This window comes from Lucilia cuprina, chromosome 5 (assembly GCF_022045245.1).
Source record: "Lucilia cuprina isolate Lc7/37 chromosome 5, ASM2204524v1, whole genome shotgun sequence".
NCBI lineage: Eukaryota > Metazoa > Arthropoda > Insecta > Diptera > Calliphoridae > Lucilia > Lucilia cuprina.
The window spans coordinates 19,439,051-19,462,359 of record NC_060953.1 but is presented as its reverse complement, the minus strand read 5'-3'; the positions used below and the strand labels follow the sequence as shown (position 1 = coordinate 19,462,359).

Here is a 23,309-nt window from a genome sequence, read left to right as displayed (position 1 = left end):
TCTTGCAAGAAAATTTTGTAAAATTAGTTATATAATTTTGTCATCATATACCGATTTTTAGGTCGATCGTTCATGGACTAAATATTTAAAAAAAAAATTAAAATTCACAATTTTTTTAAAGTAATTAAAATAACTGTCAGATGACGCTTAAAAATTTGTAGTCTTGACTTTCTCAGTTGTAAGCTGTCTTCATAGCATCCAGAAGTTGTAAAAAAAACTTGTTGTTTTCAAGTTCGTTTGAGAGAAATTTTAAATTTAAGTGTTTATTTCTTCAACATTGAAATACTCTTGACCACAAAATTTTATGGACTTATTCGACGTCATTTAATTTTCAAGTTATTAAAAGAAAGAAATATTAATTACATAAAGTTGATTTTTTCAAATTTAAAATAAAAGAAAATTTCCTATATTTATATATATGACTTTGTAAAATCTAAGATAAATTAGCTATGTCCGTATCTGTGTTGTGGAAACATTACACACGATATTGTCTGAACAAAAGGAGTAAGAACCTCAATGCCCTACCAGTGATTGAAAATATTGATCTCAGTACGACATGCTAAAAATTGTCTGCAATCTTTCAAAATGGGTGTCAAAAATTCCGTAATTTTGATCTTACAGTAATATTTAAAATTAAATTTGTTTTGTGGTGTTCTAAGAATGGCTACTGTTGCTGTCGAAAATACAACAGATATCCCTCTGAGAAGTGACTATGAAACTGATCTTTGGAAATGGGTTGATGTCGAATTAATCAAATAAAATGTTAATGAAGAGATTATAAGAGTCTTACCTACCCATATACCTATCATGAATGTGTCTGATAAATGAGAATTGTGCTGGGTTATATAGTGATGGATATACTGTATCTTAAACAAGTAAATCCATTGAATTATCCTTCCTTGACAGGTAATGACCTTTATTTTTATATATTTATAAAACAATTTATAAAAAATAATAGTCGGCACAGCGTTGTGCTTTTGCCGAATCAAGAGAGTCTATTCCATCTACGTTGTTCTTAACTGAAGTGATGTTTTTGCATCTCGGAAGTTACGGAACGAATAGCGATGGTCTGATACACAATTAAGATGTATAAAAAATAAAACATTAATTGCCACTTGAATATAAATAATTTGATTTTATTTATTCAGATTTTTAAATTTGTTATTATGTTTTAAGGATACAAGTGTTGTCATTTAATCCAAAAAATAAACTTATAGTCAAATGCCTGAGATACGGCCATCTAAGTAATCTAATGCAGTATTTTTACAAAACTTAGCATAACTCATTACTTTCTTCATCGATTTTTATAAATAGACCAGCATTGAAAACGCAACTCAATGTGCTTCTTTTAAGGTAGAGCATGAAGAAAATTAAAAATTGTGAAAAAAGTGTGGGTTTTTTACTTAGATAGCCGTATCTCAAACATTTGACCATGAGACAACACTTGTATCCTTAAAACAAAATATCAGATTTGAAAATCGATTGAAGTACCAAATATAGTTCTTTTCAACATCTTTTGCTCTTAATAAGTAACTAAACTAAAGTGATCGGGGAAAAGTATATTCCAACTCTATGGACTATAACGGAATGGAATAATAATACAAGAACCTCTGCATTTTTTTGGTGTATCACTATGTTATTGTAACCTAACATATCACAAAAACCAAAAACCTTCTGAGAAAGTAGATATTTTGGGTTTAGTCTATGACTCTGTAAAGTTAATATTTTACTAGTTAGGCCGAAGTAAGAATTATAAACAATATGATATAAAGCATGGAAATGGAATTGATAAAATGTTAAATATTTAAATTAAACAAAATAAAATATAGAAAACCCCATTTTAGAATTAGGCAAGAAAGTTAGTTCAAAATCATGTATGTATAAAATGTATGTAACTAAAAGTTGTTACTAATTTTCAAAAAAAAATTTAAATTGGTCTTGAAATACAAAAACATTTGTGATAATTTGTAACAATTTTTTTTTTTGTTAATGAACAGACTTTTTGTAAATAAATATAACAAAAATGTTTGTACGAATACTATAAATATTTATTAAAATCCCATTTCTTACCATTATCAATCTTATTGTTGAGCAATTTAAAACTTTAAGCATGGAATGGACTTATCACAATTGCGTGTACTTATTATGTATGTATCTTTATGTACCGTACAAGTTGTTATATGAAAAGAAAACATAAGCAGTTTAAAATGATCAAAAGTGACTGGAAATTGTTAGGAAATAAATTACTCTGTTTTAAATACTCGTATAAAAATTGAAATTTCTCAGTTTTGGCAACATGATGGTCAGTTTTATAAAACAAAACTTTTGCTGAATACTTTCCAAAAAATGGAAGCTTAAAGCTATTTACCTAGAAATTGTTAGTTGAAACTTTGTAGGAGGTAAAATTGTATTAGCAATAACATACTTTCCAGTATAATTAAAACGAACATTAACTCAGAGCGTTACTAAGCCATTTCAATAGCAATAATTTCTTGTCATAACCATATTCTCCTGTGCATCAACTAATGCATTCAAAATTTACCAAGAATATTTTTAATTAAGTATGTGAGTATATCCAAAGAACAACTAACAATTAACAACTACTCTCATATTTCCATGTTGATGCATACATTTTCTAACAAACGAACAAACATTTTCCCTTCAACATACTACTTCATAGACAACTCAAACTCAAATACAATGCCAAAAAAAATATATATATATCATCAAGACAATATTATATTTGGTGTACCAAGTAACTGTACAAAAATGTAGGAAATAATAGAACGAGAATTTCATGCTGCTTTATCGTCTGAAAAGGCTGCAGCAGGACTTTCGAGTGCTGGAACAAGTATGGGTGTAACGCCAGCAACGCCAGCTACCCCAACATCTGAACCTATGACACGTGTTCACTTCTATCAAGAGCCATCAGGAGGTATAATTGCCACGGCTGTTCAGAATCTACGATCCAGATCCATTAAACGAAAATCAAACGTTGTCAAACCCGAAGAAGAAGCCAGCAGAGAGGTACCCTGTCATGTGTACGAACACGTTTACACAGAACCCGGTGGTGTGACAACATTTTCAGCTGTACCCTCAATTACAACTACTACTGTCACCATTGAAAGTGATACCACCGATGATGTTGCCGAACAACCTAAATTACGTCGCACCCAATCAATGTCGACCAATACGCCACCTTTGATTTGTAAAGGTGAAATACAAACGGATATAAATGGTGACAACAAATCTGAACCGGAATCCAAGCACACGGATGTTGAGCAAATGCCTATAAAACCACCTCGTAAGAAGACATCTCGCTCGACTTCACCCAGTTCTCAATACGATGCATTACAAAGAGAAATTGCTGGAATGGTGGACATTTCCGGAAGCGGTAATCTTGTAAGTGCAACAAAAGTTTTGCCAACACTAACTTGCTAGCTAATAATTGATGTTGCTTCGTATAGTTTGTCCCCTTCAATTGAGTCCTTCTAACGTTGGACGATGTTAATCAAGAACTTTGTAAAAACTTTATTTGTAATGAATTTACTTTTATTAGTTTTAATTGTTCATATCTAACACTTACTAAACAAAAAACAACTACAGCGATAAAATATTCGTAACTAACACCCGCAGAGTTTGGCTTTTCATTTTTGGCAATGGGAGTTTTTTTTAATATGCTGTTTAAAACTTTTACTAACACTATAGCTGAAATAATATTTGCGATGGGAAAAATGCAAATTATTATTTCCATGATGGATTGCAACAATATTTTTGTACTCAGTTTTTTGATGAATTCGTTATGTTATTAAACTTTAACCAATAAAAGTTTGTTTTGAAAAATAGGCCAAAAACATTGAAGTGGGTAAATATCTTATAAGTAAGTATTAGGCTTAAAGAAATATTAAACTTATAATAACAAAAAATAAATAAGTATTTTATATAACCTATTTTGCTTTAATAAATTATAGTTATATATCGGGACATTATATTTAAAAAGTGCCATCTTAGCATATCGACCATATTTTTTATTGTTAGAAATGATCGTAATAAGTCAGCCTTGCAATAATCTACAATTCTTTCATCTGAAAAAGTGAAATACACACAGAAGTTATGCTCAACAAGAGCATAACTTCTGTGTGTATTTCTTGATTATCGTTTATGTTTTATGAATAAACTTTTTTTAAATGAAGGGGCAAGGGCAATTGAAACGGTTGAGTTTTTCAAATAAGTTTTTTAGACTAATATAAAATATCAGGTTTTAACGTTATGCGGAGCAATATTAAGTCAAAATTTTTATAATTCCGTCATATTTTTCCTTTTTTATATTTCTCAACTTCCACGATATTATTTTTCGTATTTATTTCTAAAGATCACAAATATTTTCGGATCCAAATCTAAAAAAATCTGAAAGATATGGTTTTTCATAATACTATACACAGCTTCAGTGGGGGGGGAGTAAATTGGGTTTCTGCTGATATTTGTAACATACAAAAATATTCGTCCTATAAAGTCCTTAAAGTATACCAATCGGCTTAGAATCGTTATCTGAGTCGATTAAGCTGTGTCCGTGCATGTAAACCTTGTGCGCAAGGTACAAGTCGCAATTTGCAAAATAATTGGATGAAATTTGGCACAAGAACAAAGCCTATTGAAAATCGTTAAAATCAGTTCATTATTTCGCTTTGGGCTTATAATTAAGTTAAAATATTTATTATGTCAACAAAAGTCGGCTAAACTGCGCTTTATAGAATTTTAAATGACACTACTGATTTTTGTGATGATCGAGCCTCATTTGCCCCTAGCCCCAATGCAAACTCCCTTACAGAAAATGACTTGAAGGTAAAAATTCACTTATAAACACTAATAACACTTTTTAATTCTACATAAATAATTTTATATACATTCTACTTGTTTTAAATTGAAAGTATTACATTGTGAAATTCCATCGCTTTTATAAACGATACGTATACGTGTTAATAATTTATAAATACCACAAATATTAAGTATACGTACCTCAAAGTAAAATAAAATTGTTCCCAATCTTTATTCTTTATAACAACTTTGCTACAGAGACTAAATTTAAATTTGCCAAACACCTACAAAATCTTGAAATACGGACAAAAACCCGTTGTTTTATACCTCTAAGTACTTATAAATCAGTAACTTAGTTAAATCTCAACTGATTTTAAGCTTCTCAGCGGATTTAGAAAGATGAAGCTAAGTCCTTTAGAATAACATAAATGATAATAAAGTTACCTACAGAAATTTGTGTACATTTTGTTAAAATGAATTACAAATAACCAGAACTTTAATAGTCACAGCATTTACTTTACAAGTAAATTTACTACAGATTTTCTTCCTCAGAATGAAAGTTAATATAATATAATAAAAAAATAGTCTTTACGTATAATTTATACACCAATTTATATGAACACTCCTAGACTCTCGGTCATTATAGTCATAAACATATACAGGTGACAACTATAATATACTCATTGGATTTATAAATCTTAAGTCGACGCTTTTAAAAGGAAAACGATATATATTTTTAACTATTTTATCTACTTACACACATATGTACATTTTAACTGGCCTCATTGTCATTATTATTATATTAAAGAAGTCATAACTATTAGATTCATAAAATTAAATTTTTACTTTATGTATTAGGAGTTAGTTAATAAAAATCAAAAAATTATCTCAAGTACATAATTCCAAATAAATAATCAAGGATTACAATTTATTTGATAAGTTTATTGCCAATTACATAAAATATGTTAGTGATAGTAATTAGTATTTAAAATATTTACTTGCCAAATACAAACTTAATAAATTAGTATAAACTATTTAGTAAATATAGTTTTCTACATCTAAACATTTACATATAAATCTGATAATAAATATTTTGCCTAAAACTATACTACGATTGAAATCAAAACATTAAACAACATGATTAACAAGAACGGAAACGGAACCAACAATTACTATATAAAGTCTGTATGCAGCAGCACAAAATTGTATGTTTAAAATGAAAATCAGTGAGTAGACAAATAAATCAACAGATAAATGTTACAAAAACAAATAAATAAACAAAAAAATGACAAACATTAATTTGTATTTCTGTTTCTGTTTGGACAAAAAAATTATTTGATATTTTTGTTATTTATTTTAGAAAATCGATATTACAATATACACATACATGTATACATACATATGTATATGGATACATTTGTATTTGTATATAACATGTACAATATACATACGTATACATATGCATATAAACATACACAATTTATTTACATTACATTGATTTTTATGTGTTTGAATGTTAATGTTGGTGTTAGTGTTTGGGTTTATGTCTATGTTTTTGTCTTTTTATTTTTATATTTAGCACAACGTATTTTTAAATAATACATATGTATGTCATATGTGTCTGAATTTGTAAATGTATACTATATACATGATGTATGAAACACATTATATAATTACACTTTTCTTGCCTTGCTAATTATAAACATTTAATAAATGTTTAGGTTTTGTTGTTGTTGTCATCGCCATCTTTTTTGTATTGTCGTTGCTGTTATCATTTAATTATGTGCTTTATGTAAGTTATTCTTGTCGTTGATTTAGCTTTTCTTCTCTTTATTGCTTCGTTAATGTTGCAAGAGTAAATTCAAGGCAACATTTGCAAGTTAACATAAACACACATACATACTTTTCTAACACGTGCATACGCATTATTTAGGGTGCCTTTTATCCCTGTAGTTCGCGGTGATTGGTTTAACCAAGTGAGAGGTAACCGTATTAGTTATAATAGTCTAGAACCCTGATCGGCAATGAGCATTGTTAGGACCTTTCTTGTACTCTTAATTTCACACGCATGTATGCTTAGACATGTATAAAAAACGATAAAAGTCAGTATGAGAACTTTATTTGCTCTCTGTCGATGTCCAGATCATAGTAAATATTTTAAACTGTCCCATAGTAAAGACTGCAGGCCATTCAATTGTTGAGTATATATTAGAATATTGACTTGCATATAGACTAGACTATAGACTAGACAGTAAACTAGATTATAGACTAGACTATAAACTACACTATAGTATAGTCTATAGTCTAGTGTATAGTCTAGTCTATAGTCTAGTCTATAGTCTAGTCTATAGTCTAGTCTATAGATTATACTATAGACTAGACCATAGACTAGACTATAGACTAGACTATAGACTAGACTATAGACTAGACTATAGACCAGACTATAGACTAGACTATAGACTAGACTATAGACTAGACTATTGACTAGACTATAGACTAGACTAGACTATAGACTAGACTATAGACTAGACTATAGACTAGACTATAGACTAGACTATAGACTAGACTATAGACTAGACTATAGAATAGACTATAGACTAGACTACAGGCTAGAATACATAGTAGACTATAGACTTGACTGTAGACTAGACTATAGACTAGACTATAGACTAGACTATAGACTAGACTATAGACTAGACTATAGACTAGACTATAGACTAGACTATAGACTAGACTATAGACTAGACTATAGACTAGACTATAGACTAGACTATAGACTAGACTATAGACTAGACTATAGACTAGACTATAGACTAGACTATAGACTAGACTATGGACTAGACTATAGACTAGACTATAGACTAGACTATAGACTAGACTATAGACTAGACTATAGACTAGACTATAGACTAGACTATAGACTAGACTATAGACTAGACTATAGACTAGACTATAGACTAGACTATAGACTAGACTATAGACTAGACTATAGACTAGACTATAGACTAGACTATAGACTAGACTATAGACTAGACTATAGACTAGACTATAGACTAGACTATAGACTAGACTATAGACTAGACTATAGACTAGACTAGACTATAGACTAGACTATAGACTAGGCTATAGACTAGACTATAGACTAGACTATAGACTAGACTATAGACTAGACTATAGACTAGACTATAGACTAGACTATAGACTAGACTATAGACTAGACTATAGACTAGACTATAGACTAGACTATAGACTAGACTATAGACTAGACTATAGACTAGACTATAGACTAGACTATAGACTAGACTATAGACTAGACTATAGACTAGACTATAGACTAGACTATAGACTAGACTATAGACTAGACTATAGACTAGACTATAGACTAGACTATAGACTAGACTATAGACTAGACTATAGACTAGACTATAGACTAGACTATAGACTAGACTATAGACTAGACTATAGACTAGACTATAGACTAGACTATAGACTAGACTATAGACTAGACTATAGACTAGACTATAGACTAGACTATAGACTAGACTATAGACTAGACTATAGACTAGACTATAGACTAGACTATAGACTAGACTATAGACTAGACTATAGACTAGACTATAGACTAGACTATAGACTAGACTATAGACTAGACTATAGACTAGACTATAGACTAGACTATAGACTAGACTATAGACTAGACTATAGACTAGACTATAGACTAGACTATAGACTAGACTATAGACTAGACTATAGACTAGACTATAGACTAGACTAGACTATAGACTAGACTATAGACTAGACTATAGACTAGACTATAGACTAGACTATAGACTAGACTATAGACTAGACTATAGACTAGACTATAGACTAGACTATAGACTAGACTATAGACTAGACTATAGACTAGACTATAGACTAGACTATAGACTAGACTATAGACTAGACTATAGACTAGACTATAGACTAGACTATAGACTAGACTATAGACTAGACTATAGACTAGACTATAGACTAGACTATAGACTAGACTATAGACTAGACTATAGACTAGACTATAGACTAGACTATAGACTAGACTATAGACTAGACTATAGACTAGACTATAGACTAGACTATAGACTAGACTATAGACTAGACTATAGACTAGACTATAGACTAGACTATAGACTAGACTATAGACTAGACTATAGACTAGACTATAGACTAGACTATTGACTAGACTATAGACTAGACTATAGACTAGACTATAGACTAGACTATAGACTAGACTATAGACTAGACTATAGACTAGACTATAGACTAGACTATAGACTAAACTATAGACTAGACTATAGACTAGACTATAGACTATGTATGTAACTTTTTATAAAAATTACAGACATATAGAAAAATATCACATTTCTAATAGAATTCTACAAAACTTTTAATTTTGCTAGTTGTTATTTTCTTTTTGCAAATTAAACAGAAACAACTAATATATAAAATGCTTTGCTAAAAACACACACGTTATATATACTATATTTTAAAATGTTTCTTTTATAAATTCCAGCACAATTCTATTGGCCCTTCACCAACTCAATACTGTTGCCACCACAAATCATCTGTAACTGTTAAAAATTCCTGTCATTATATTTACATTAGTTCAAAACTATTTATTTACTTCAAATTTTGTTCAAATTTCTTCATTTTTATATTCTTTTAATTTAATATATATTTTTTTCATTTTCTTCTGCAATTTAACATCGTTTTGATAAAATGAAATACTTTATTACCATAAAGTTTATGAAATCATATTCATAGTTTCCTAAATTTACTTTTTGCCTTCTAGTGGTTGTATGTATGAGCAAAATTTCTTATAGTTTATTTTTTTCTTAAAACGCAAAATAAATAAATAAATTTCGGCATTGACATGTCGTAATAACAACTCAATTTTGCTTTTACGTATTAAACTTTTATGAAAATTTATCGAAATTCATAGCATTTGGAGAGGTCATTAATGGTATTGTAAAATTTGTTAATGAACTATAGACTATTAAGACTAAAGACTTTTCTACAGACGAGATTATGGACTTTTCTAAAGACTTTCAATTTTCTGTACAATTTTCTTATAGTCCTTCGACCTATTTCAAAAAAAATCTTGCAAAAATTAAATTTTAAAAAGTTAAGAATCCCATAAATACAAATTCATAATTATTGCGTAAAAAGCTCATATATACAAAAATATAATAGATACTTAAATATTTAGTAAAGATAATTATAATTACTTTTTAAAAGTTTTTAGTCATACTACTTGTCGCAAAAACATACATCCGACATCGACTTTATGGTAATTTGTATTTTGTATAAGCGTCTAATCATAACATAAATATGTACGTCTTACATACATACATAAATACACACATACATACAATCCATACTTATATATTCATGTGATTACAACTGAAACATTCATTTAAATAAATCATGTACATTCCATAAGCCTTGTATAACAGTACTTTAGCAAAATTCTCATGCCAAACTCAAAATTGTTATAATTTTGAAACATACAAACATACTGCATATTTATACAAAATGATAAAAATATAAAATATATATATAAACATTATATAAAAAATTATGAAAACTTACACTGAGAAAATTATTATTAATATGTATATTTTCCTTGAATTTTGAACTTCTGTATTGTTAGCAAAGATTCGTTATCTTATCAACTATTTTAAATAGAAACTAATTTCAACGTACATCAAACATTCGAGTGTCTATCACTATAATCTTAGCCAATGTTTTTTCGTATTTATATTTGATCTCTTAAGTTGGTTCCCTTAAACATAATTCTTTTTATTCCCCAAAAATCTGTAAAAGTAGAACTTGATGTCAAGTGACCCAACTTTTATAACCGATCTTTTTCATAAATAGATAAGAAGGCACAGAGTTCTACACCGATCTTGTTGAAAAATTGTGTTGAAACTACCATCCAATAGTACCAATATTGATGCAAAATTTCATAGGCTTAAAAAGGACCCGAATGACAAAAAAGTCCACCAGATTATATTATAGAGATTCTACATAGAGATCAACATCAATATTTTTAATAATTTAGACCATAGAAATATCACATCATCGTAATAGACTGATCTAAATATAAAGGGAACAGGAGACATTTAATCGTGATTTTTCAAAAAATACATATATTTCTTATTTTAATAATAATTATTATTTCTCAGTGTACGTTTTAGTCATAATCATATTTACCGTGTAATTAAATACATGTTGTTTTATTTCTAATAAATTTTCTCATATATAAATATTATTAAATACATCTAAGTTTTTATAATATGTTTGTGTGTTCTGTTCTCCCCTTTTCTAATATTTTAATGCTTCTCTGAATTGACATTTAACAACTAATTCAGCCCGTAAGTATAAAGATAAATTCTTAAAAATGTATTTGCTTAAAAGCTTTAAAAAAGATTTTTTGTTTCAATTTTTAATACTTGTATTTTTTAGTTTGATAGATAATATTTTGTATTAAGAAAGAAAAAAAGAACAAGCAAAGATATGAAAATATATGTATTTTGTTTATTTATTTTTTTTTTTTTTTTGTCTTTCTACTTTTTATTGCTTTTTTTGCTAAAATTTTGTTGTTTATTCTGCTATTTAATCTCGTAAAAATATATTATTGTGTATTTAAATACAAATGAAAAAAATAAAAACTTAACCAAAACTATAATAAAATTAACAAATTTAAATTTTGCAATTACATATTTACATACCTATACATGTGTATGTATTAAATGTATTTATATTTATAAACATAAATGTGTATTAACCATGTATTGTATTCCCCAAATGCGAATTTTATTTGTTCTTCTATTTGTAATTTTTACTTTATTTTTTGTATATTAACTTATTAATATTATATTAAACATTTTATTTCTTTGTGTGCAATTGTACATTTAACGGCATACAAAACTGTATGTACTACTTGCAACTTTGTAATTTTTTTTATTGTAAAATATTTTGTTAAATTTACCTAAAATTTATAAATATTTTAAACAATAATTTAATAAATTTATATTCACATACATACATATATGTATTTGTACGTGATAATTTGTACAAATATTTGAAATTCGCAAATGTGAAATTATAATTAAAGTTCTTTAAATTTACTGCCGTCTATCAGGGTGAAAAGAAACGTGATGCCGGTGGACCCAATGAAATTGTTGCTTGTACAACATGTGGCGGAAGTAGTGGCAGTCCTTGTACACATTCAGCCAATAATGGTTGCGCAACAGAGGTAAGTAGATTGAAGTAATTTAATATAAGAATTGAAATGTTAAGAAAAATTATAAGATTACTTTTTGAAAGTATTTTTATTAATTACCCATGTACAACTTTCGTTATACCTTGAATAATGCAAATCAATCAGACATTTTAGTTATTTCCCTTTGAACTTTTCGAACATTTGTATGTATATGAAGGGGATTTGTGTCCTAAGTCAGAAAAAACATAACTTCGTCAAATGTTTGTTTTTATATATTCTTAAAACATATTAAAAAAAAACTAACATGTATTACTATGATATTTGGCTATGAGGAATTTTTATACACTTCACCATAGCATGATTAATAATGTTAATAATTATTTTATTATAAAAAAGTTTAATAAACAAAAGTAAGTTCAGTTTTTAATATCTTATTATAAAAATAATTTAATTTTAATTTTTCATCATACACAAATTGGCGATAAGAAAGCAATAACAACATACACCTTCACGTATTGTTCTTGTTGTATTATTCATGATTTGGATCTCTTCAGATAATTGATTTCAACAACAATGCAGATAAACCAACAAATAATAACACGCTCCACGCTCTTACTTGTCAAGACGACTTACTACAGTTTGTAGGTTTAGTAGAGTAGTTCTAAACATTATACAAATGTTTAAAAACTTTAAAGTTATCATCCAAAAAAATGATTTTTAATTGTATTGGGTCTTAAAAATTTGTATCTTAATTTTAATTGATAAGATGTTATTTTTTTCACGGCAAAAGAAATACATAAAAATTTTACACATTTATATTGACAAAAAGTGCAATATCAAACTTCTACAGGGAGTTCAGCGTACATGCTGCTTGGGTATAAGTGGTGCCATGTGTACTACTTCAACCAAGGCTCTGGAAACGTTGCTAGATATTCCACCCATTGAAACATATTTAAGATATGAGGCGGCGCTTACAGCCGAACGGCTCTATACTTTAGGCGAACTGGCCAAAAGCGGTTATAGGACACGTCATCAATGTATACTGGACACATTGGAAGGTTATACACAATCATCGGACATGCCAGATCGTATACCAGACACAGAATATGTCGGAAACTTTGAAACGCTGATCCCAGATAGAATGTCTTGGTCAAGCGGAACATTGGAGCAAGTACCAGTAGGAGTCCGTTGTTACACGGATGGCTCTAAATTGGAGGACAAAGTGGGGCTGGGGTTCTATATTGAAGACCCAGAAACGGAAATATACCACCGCTTACCAAATCATAACACAAGCTTCCAGGCAGAAGTACGAGCAATAACGGAATGCGTAAATTGGATTAGAATAAACATGGCGCCCACAGCGCTTAATATATTTACCGACAGCCAGAAGGCAATTAGGGCGATATCAGGTGATAGAACCAAATCTAAGACAGTAATGGATTGTAAGGAAACTTTAACTGAATACTCTTCCAGAGGTAAGGTTCACATTATATGGGTACCAGCCCACTCGGGAGTAGTCGGTAACGAAAGGGCGAATGTAGTAGCTTTAAAAGGAAGGGAGCTCGAGGCAGTTAACCTGACAAACGCAAAACCATTCGACGCAACTAAAACTGATCTAAAAGTATGGGTGAGAGAAACCCATAAGGCCTCTTGGAATAATGAAACAGTGGGTAGAACCACGAAGATTCTATGGGGTGACCCTGATGAGAGCAAGACGAGAAATCTCCTCAAAATGAGCAAGTATGAGGTTAGTATGATGGTACGTATTCTGAGTGGACACATAGGATTACGTGCACATCTATACAAAATTGGGCGTGCGGATTCAGACGAATGTAGAGCATGTGGAGAGGACAGTGAAACTCTGGAGCACTTTCTTTGCCACTGTCAGGCATTCGTCGAAGTTAGATCCAAGTATTTTGGAAGTGATGTTATTCCGGAAATAACATTCCTAACTAACACTGATTGGAAGATTCTTAGGAATTACGTTCAGGAAACTGAGTTCCTGAACACTGAAAAATAATTCAGTCAGTTCCGTTTTTTTTTTTTTTCATGATAAGGAGCGCACAACAGGCCCGATAGTGGCCTAGGTGTATTTCTTCGGATTTGATGTAGTATACATCCTCCTATCAACCTAACCTAACCTAACCTACACATTTATATATTCTGAACAATCCGTGTTTCAGTTCGGATGTAGAAAACAAACGTCCAGACGTTGGTTTGATGCAGAAGAAAAATTCCGCTTGGTCCGCTGCATCTTTGTTGGAACACTACGGCTCAGCTAGGAGGTCCTTGACACATTCCGGATTAGTTCAAAGATAATTAACTAGACACAAGACGACAAGGCTTTGTTCGAAAGTTTTCCCTGAGTGGTCTATGCGAATGAGCAGTGGTTGCAAAAACATCGAATTAGTGCAAGCACCAGTGATAGTAGGGGGTTTGTTGTCGTTCCAGGCCTGTGTAGCTACTGATGTGCTTGTCAAGACGGCTGAGGTATTCTCATTGAATTTAAACCTACTATCAACAAAGGATAGATAGCCAGTTTTTTTGCCGTTCACCAACTTGGATTTACCCAGCAAATTTCGTTTCTTATTGTACAGAAGTAGACTATGCTAGGAATTACAATCGATCTGAACTCCGTAATCGGAGGTTAGCTGTTAGCGATTAGTCTTCATTAAACACTGTTAGATATTCAAGTTCTCGACACTACCACCAGCCAGCTTAAACTTACAAGTTGGGTATTTGGAAAATGGGAAAAAGAAAAGGATGGAATAAGGGAAAATAAGGGAAGCAGAATGACAGTTTTATACTATAAACAATATCTAATTGTTAAACAACAAGTGATCAATGTTTGTTCAATTCTTCTTATACCTTCCATTTTTTTCTCTTATTTCAATAGCAGAAATTATATTTTTGCGAGACGAAAGCTAAGCAATCATCAGGGATTAGATAGCACGAGTACTTAAGCAAAGTATAAATGAGTCGTCTAATCTACTCATCCTGTGGTTGTTCTTTGGTCTATGGACTTTGACTTCTATAGCGTTTCCGATATTTATGTGACCATTTTACAACATGTATCAATATAGCTATAACAGACTTAATAGACTATGGTTTTTATTCATAAGGTTTTTCAGAGGATTATAAATCAATTTTTCATACAAAATTTATTCTATAAATGTTTTTGAATAAATCGAAGTACTTCCAAAAGAATAACATTTATCACCACTTCAAAAGTAGCATTAAGTGATTTTTTACCTTCTGGGGAAGTGATATTTATAAACTTCCAAAGAAGCGAAAAAATCCAATTTTGTTTAAATTTAAAGCATTTTTTGTACAAAATTTTTTTTAATTAAACCCATTTTATTTTGGAGTTGATTGATGAATGCGTGTAATTTATTATTTTATGTTAATATTATTTTAGTCAAATTAGTTATATTATTTAATTTATCTTACTAATAACTACAAAAAAAAAACATGAATGAATTTGGAATCTAATAAAAAGAACATCCCTCTTATTACAAGCCTATGTTATAATCATCACTTCTTTAGGTCTTTTTCAGTACTCCCATTCTACTTATTTTTAACTTCTTTGGAAGTTCTTTTGACATCTTCCCACGGTTTTACTAAAAGAAAAAAACTAGTCAAATTTACCTGTCGAAACAGTTCATAAAAACTCACTTATGGTTTTATAAAGTGTAAGATCTTATCTGTTTAGCAGATTAAAGAAAATTGAGATACAAATCCGAAAACAATTAAAATCCGTTTTTTGGACATAACTCCCGATTTTCAGGGTATATTACAAATTCTGGTACGGTAATCTATTCGACTTTAACTAAAAACCACACTTGGTTTTTGCTATTACACAGTGTAATCAAACTTGAAAAATTTAAATAATGATATATGTATATTAATTGTTAATATATTTGTTAACTTTTATTTTAATAAACAAAATATTTTATATTTAACAATTTTTTTTTCATTTATTTTCAGACTTGCTTTGTTCAAGTACGCAAGAAGGAACCTCCACATCCAATACGTATCGCAAAAACAATAGATGTAATTGCTAGAATTACGTTTCCAACAGCATACGCCATTTTCTTAATATTTTTCTTTGTACACTATAAAGGATTTTCATAAAATTATAAAAGAAAGCAAAACAACAAATTATTAAACCAAAAAAGTAATAAAAATTACAAACAACAAAATCAACACTTAAAGCTGTTTATTTTACCGTAACTCACTGCAAATAAACTAAAAACAAAAACCAAAACGACAATTAAAAACAAACTAACTATCAATCTGCGAAATAACAATTTAAATATATAACAAAAAAACTCAAGATATTTATAATAATATGAAAAATATTACGTACAATTAATTAATACCTACATATGCAAAATTCCAAATGAAAACTTAATTGAAATTCAATCCAATGACCCACAAAAACCGAATTCTTAACAAATCGAAAGAAATATTTTTAAAACAACATGAGCAAGAAATTCATATAAATGCATTTTTATTTAATTTTATTAAAAATTAGCAAAATTTCTAAATAAAAGAAAAACTGAAAAACGAAGCTCAAGTTAGGGTGAACAGCTCAGGAATAATTTAAAAATGTTCGAGCAAAAACCAAAAAAAATATTTAAATATTTATTATATTATTTTAAAAGCTTTTAGAAAACCTATAATTATATTTTGCTAATTAAATAGTTTCATGTATATCAAATAAATTTTGAAGAAATGCCAAATGTGGCGAAAAAAATAAAAAAAATTCTCCATGTAATACTTATACAAAATCGCGTTAATTCACAAAGAAATTTGTTATGTCAACTAATTATTTGCAGTAATGAAAATTTGATTGTAACAACTAAATTTGCTTCATATTTTCGTCATAAACTTTCTGCTGCACACAGAGAACAATCATGGTTGCAGTAACCATATTCTATGAACAACATATTATGGTAAAAATGATGATTGTGGTCTTAACATTTTAAACCAAATGAGAATTATTTCAACTCATTTTATTATCGAGTAAAACAACACACATTTGAAAATTTTTATCACATACGATTTTTTATGACTCTTCTGCACGATTAAAATGATCATATATGCGCTCCTTTTCTGATCAAAACTGATACATTCGTCAGAAGAAAATGGTACCTTACCAAGCAACTCTTCTTAAAGAGCCTTTTATGAGCTCCATTTCTAATAAGTTTCGAATAATTTTTAAATCTTTTTTGGTGTTTTTTGAAACTATCATATTTCAAACAGCACGATGATCAATTTTGATTGATATATATTCTAATATATCATATATCAGGATCACCTTCGAATTATTTTTAAAGCACGTTAATAATTGATCACTTCTTGGTCATCAAAAGGAGTTCACTGATTAATCATCCAACAATCTTCCAAATGCTAGCTGGGATGTGTATGAAAAAAGTTGTTTTATTGTTATATTAATTGGCTGTGGATCAGCAGGCATATAACAACAAAATATATAATGGTTATTTTTAACAACATAACATATAATACAACAAAACATAAAATGATTATTTTCAAGTTTAAAATGTTCTAAATAACATAATTACTCTTATTGTTAAAATTATTTTGTTGCTGTAAATATAATTATGATTTATTGAATCATTAATTAATTAATAATTAATTGTATACTTGCCATGAATAAAAATATGTTTACAGCAACTGAAATATTGTTAAAATGTTATAAATATAATAATTATATGTTTATGATGACCATATATTGTGACGGTGAACATCGTCTAGTTGTAGTAACCATGTCGAATAATGCTTTTTCAAATAAAATTTATTTATAGGAACATATATTTATTAAAAATATTAGTTTCTTATCAAGAATCTTATTAAAATGGCCATTTTCATTTGAATTAAAATAAAAAAATGCATTTATATGAATTTACTCTAAAATGTGCTAAAAACATTAAAAAAAACATAAATAGTAATTAAAACGACTTCATTTAAGCTCAAAATAATTGAAAAAAAACATAAATGCACCATCCTAGAAAACTTTTCATCAAATACAACTAAAATAAATTAAAAGAAAAAAAACATAAATTATTAAAATATTAATTAAATTATATACATTCTAAGCATTAATTTTAACAAGTAACAAAGGGAAACACAAACAACGTGATAAAATAATATAAATTTAACAATTATATAAATAAATTATTTAAAAATAACAACAACAAATAAATTTGAAATTTATGTAAAACCCTCCCAACTCCTCTCCCAATATGTAATAAATTGTAATATTATTTGATTTTATTCATCAAAGTAAAATTATTGATATTTATTATTAAACAAAACCACAAAAAGAAAATGCAAAAAAAGAAATGTTAACTTGTTTATTTATTAATAAATAATATTAGTTAATTATTTAAATTAAATAAAATTAATTTAGGACAAAATATAAAAGTGAAACAAAGATAAAACAATTTAAATAATAAACCTAAAACCAAAAACTTTAAAATTTAATTAATATTTTCGACTGCCTTTTTTAAACATAATACCAACAAAAAAAAAACGAAACAAAAAAAATTTAATTATGAAAATAAATAATATAAATAAATAGTTATTAAAGTTAAACATAATTTTTTATGTAATTATATTGCGTGATTTTTTTATATAAAAATGTTGCACTTTTTGTTATTTTTATTTCAAAAATGAACTCTGCGTTTAGAAATTTCAAAAACTTCAACGCCCATGACCATTTTTATAGAAATAAATCAAAAAGTGCAACTTATAAGAAATTAACACGCAAAATTAAGTAAAACGCTTTAATGAAATGCTAAATTTGAGAAATCATATTTCTGTACCAGTAACGTTTAAGTCATTTTATATTTAATAATTCCAAGAAAATCAGAAAATACGTTTTGAAAAACCTAAATTAAAAAAAATATATGAGCATTTTTCAAAAATAATTCACTATATTCACTCTAAATCAAATGGATCTTCTTTAGAAGGTGACAGTTTAATTAAAGATAAATTAAACAGTTTCAAAAGTACATATATACGAGGAGCTTACCTCAAATTAAACATGCTATAGAGTTTAATTTTTAGCCAATAATATTCCCGTTGAAAACATATGATTTTGTGTTGTTTACATTTATATAATTAATCTCTACACAGAAGCAATAAAACGGTAGAAAAGAATATAAATTTTTACAATCCGTTGTAAAAAGTGAGCTTACCACGTTTAGTTAAGACACAGTTATCATTTTTACAACCAACGCAGTAATCCTAATATCGTCGTTGCAACAACGCATTGTTGTCAATTCGATTGCGCTTTGTGTCATTCCTACAACGCGTCTTTGTCATTTTAACAACGCAACGCCCTATTAGACAAATTTGCGTTATTTCTTTAAGAACATATCCTTTTCATTCCGAAAATATACCCCATATTGATACAAAAATATTATGTATTTTTGTTGTTAATTTAACAACAATCAATGCATACATTGACAGTGGATGTTACTCAAAAATTAAAAACATTTTCTTGTTAATTTGGTATCTAGCGTGTCTAATTTTAAAACATATGTTTTCTCTCTGAATTAGATCAAACATTTTTAATTCATGAGAACCTTGAAATCAAACTGAAGGTTTCAATTTGAAAGGTCCTCTTCTGAAAAACATTAACTATTAAATATGAAATTTTGTATATTTTTTATAATATTTAAAAAATTTTTAATATTAAAATACTCCCTATGTGCGATTGCCATTTCTTAACTGACGCTTAATCTCTATAAGGTGCTAAAATATTTCGATATTTACATAAAATCTTTTAATAACTATTATATCAAATTCTAAAGAATTCTTTCAATAACAGATCCAATGGGTTCTTTTACCGATTTTACATACTCTTAAAGTTATTGTTCCCTCTTAATTTGGATGGTGCATAAAATCCTGTAATCATTCTTTACCAAATTCATATTCCCGAATACCACTCTGTCTTGGAATCCAAAACAATTCGATAGAATGTCATTTTAATTGGAACAGAAAGTAAATATATTTCAACCATACTATATATGTAGCGAGAGCCTTAAGACATCCAGAACCGACTACCTACCTAGCCGACATCTCGAAATTTTGTTCTCAGATGTTTCTTATAGCATTATTGATTTATAAATTTTAGCTTGAAAATTATGCAATAAATCTGAAACCAAACTCATTATGAACAACTCCCTAACTGCCTACTACAGTAGGGTAATTTTTTAGCTTTTAACATTAATCGTTAACATTTAATCGTTTAAGTTAACCTTGCATCAATTAGTCAATGCAATTAAGCTATAACTTTGGTGCCAAGGTAATGGGTCTATGTTAATTCCAAGTTATGTATGTACATGGCACCACAGCGCACTAACCCGGAATGAACATTTATGAAAGGACAACCTTTTCTCCAAATTATCTACAACATGAACACATTTTGTTGACAATGTGAGAACTTAGTTGTTTCAAAAGATATTAAGAATTTAAGCGATATCGTTCAATAATATAAATGTGAAAATATTCTCGCAAGCATATATGTAATATAAAGGAATATTAGTTCAGGATATATTTTAAGATATTTGAACAAATTTAAATGCTCATACATTTTAAGATATTTTTAAAATTTATTTTTTTGATTGTATTTTATTGTACTCTTATGATAAATTCAAATAAAAATAAACATTACTGGTACAAAATAAATAATTATATACGAACAAATGTGCATCTCAGTGTGCTACAAAACTATTCACATATTCTAGGAAAAATGAAAATCATATGTGAATAACTTTTTGAACATACTGTAAAAATAACTCATAAAATTATAATTACATATATATACTGTATGAAAATTGACATACAAAAACTCATATACATACAAACATACATAAACATACGTATATAAACAAACCTACATTCATATGTGTAAAAAGTGAAATTAGTTTAAATTTAATTAATTAGTTGTTAATTACCAAAAGAAAATGCCAGTGTTATTTTAAATAAACTCTTGTCTCTTTTGGAGCAAAACCTCAAAATGCAAAAAGTACCAAAAAAACGAATAAACCCTACGCTTTATTAGTTAAAAGAATCTTTTTTAATAAAATTACTATTAAACATGTTATTAATCCCTAGAAAAATATATATTTCATAAATGTTCATAAAATCATACAAACTTGTTAAAAGTTTAAAATTTAATGTAAAATAATAAGAATTAAAATTGCCTTTAATAAATTTACGGTCATAAAAATCATTTAAAAATATTTTTTAAATTGTTCAGAAAAACATATTAATTTATTAAAACAAATGAAAGATTTCAACATATGTTTTGAACTACAAATTCCTATAGACTATATAAAATTTTTCCTACATTTTATCTAAATGCGTATAAAATAACCTCAACCTGTATTTGTACTTGCACGAATCAACGAACAAAATTTTGTATTTGCAAAATACTCTTTAGCTGATGCAAATTTCTTCTCATGGGCCCAAAGAATGGCGAAGAGGTCAACCCTCCAAAGACCGAATTGAAATTAGAAATTAAACACCTCAGCTAGATGGCATTTTCTTGGAAGCCAAATATATTTTTATAATTTTGAACTCTAAGCTCTCGAGGATACTTAATGACTGATACCACCTACTAGGACAAAGACTTTCCTATCTGCATATATGGACTCTATGAGCTCATTACCACAAGCAAGTCGGGGTTCATATCCTTATACGGAGACCACAAAAGAACAACGCGTTTATGGCCTCAAAAAATTTAAGGCCATTTAGAATTTTAGTTTACCCTCTATAACATCAAAAATCAAAATCGAAAAAAATTTAAGTCGTTTTTTTATGTTAAAAAATAAAATTAAAAATAGTTTAAATTAGACGTATACTTAACATTTGTCATATCAATAAATCATTAACGCTTATACGTACAGGTGTCATTAATAAAAAACAGTGCAATTTCACAAAAGATACCCTATCCCTATTGAAATAAATATATATAAACACGATTAGCATTCCAGCAGACATAATGTTGATGTGTTTTACGTGAACACCTGCCTGTTGGCCTTATTTTACGGTGGTACTTTTTCAAACACTGGTTGAGCTGACTACCCGGTGGTGTATCTTTGTCTAAGTTACACTCCGGTGGCAGTTTTTGTACAATGTTCTGCCGGTACAAGCACTTTCCACTCGCGTTGTTTTATCTTTGACCATTGCTGTCTGTTGCTTAACATCCGATACATTACTTTCGTTTACAACCACGCATATGGGATGGCCTCTATAATGTCGCAACAGCACCTGAATGATATCTCTTGTAAAATTTAACTTTCAGCACCATTCAACCCAACAAATTTTCCGCTCATTTGACACATTCATTTTAGGTATATAGTATAGGGGAGAACCGTATAACCCTTCATTAATCCGGTATCATATATTTTTAGCGCCAACTCATATCCAGTGCTCAGTCCCACTGTCACTGCTCTGTGGGGTCTCTGTTGACTTCGGCAACAGCTCTGAATATATGGACTTTATCGTATATCAGTCTTTAAACCAACATTCTCTTCCCGGGAATTTGGGTTTAAACCACAGCCACCACGTGCACCATAAATGGACTTCTCTACTATTTGAGATTTAACAAAGTCTGTGGTAACAGATTATATAATTTTTTTGTTCGATCCCATGTCAAATCAGTTGAGGATGCATATCATCATCACCATTTACAGTTCTGACAGACTAGATCTGCTGGGAGCACCTCTTTTTCCATGGATTGCAATCACACCACGATGAAGTCATTCATCAAGTTAACATGCCCCTTAGGGGAATTTTAGTAGACAATTACATACAATACAATGATTTGCAAGTCATGTCACTGATCTGATACAAAGAAGGTACTAGGCCTACATAAATGGCAATGACCATCTTAAACACACCTCAATCAATTTCGACGATGGTAATAATCCAATACTGAATATTTTAAAATTCTTTCAATGTTGTTGAACCCATATTTAAGTGTAAATTGATTTACCTTTGTATATATATTCTGTATTTTGGTTTCGTTGTTTAAAGTAATTTTATTATATATTTATCAGTACCTTACTAAAAATGCCCAAGGAAAAATACTAATAAAAAGTGCATAAAAAGTTTTATTTTTTATATTTTGCCTTTTTTATAATGTATAAACTATTATCACATATAACTCTTATTAATATATTTAAATTTG

General features: G+C 28.7%; 1 protein-coding gene and 1 long non-coding RNA gene across 28 annotated transcripts in view; one reads left to right on the top strand and one right to left on the bottom strand.

Annotated features, from left to right (window-relative positions):
* Positions 1-17,655, top strand: part of LOC111683232 (myosin-G heavy chain) — a 122,860-nt gene extending 105,205 nt beyond the window's left edge. For 23 of the 27 annotated variants that reach the window (XM_046951432.1, XM_046951429.1, XM_046951427.1 and 20 more), the window contains 3 exons: positions 2,776-3,402; positions 11,999-12,112; positions 16,067-17,655. In XM_046951432.1, the coding sequence (XP_046807388.1) occupies positions 2,776-3,402; positions 11,999-12,112; positions 16,067-16,213 (888 nt within the window). In that variant the 3' untranslated portion in view covers positions 16,214-17,655. Of the gene's footprint in view, positions 1-2,775; positions 3,403-11,225; positions 11,229-11,998; positions 12,113-16,066 lie in introns of all 27 variants that reach the window. The other 4 variants (XM_046951447.1, XM_046951446.1, XM_046951437.1 and 1 more) reach the window with 2 other exon arrangements.
* On the bottom strand, positions 16,003-16,351 carry LOC111683233. Its single transcript, XR_002762693.2, has 2 exons — positions 16,308-16,351; positions 16,003-16,194 (listed from the first exon to the last, which is right to left on the bottom strand). It is a non-coding gene; the product is annotated as an uncharacterized LOC111683233 (long non-coding RNA).
* Positions 17,656-23,309: the final 5,654 nt, after the last annotated feature.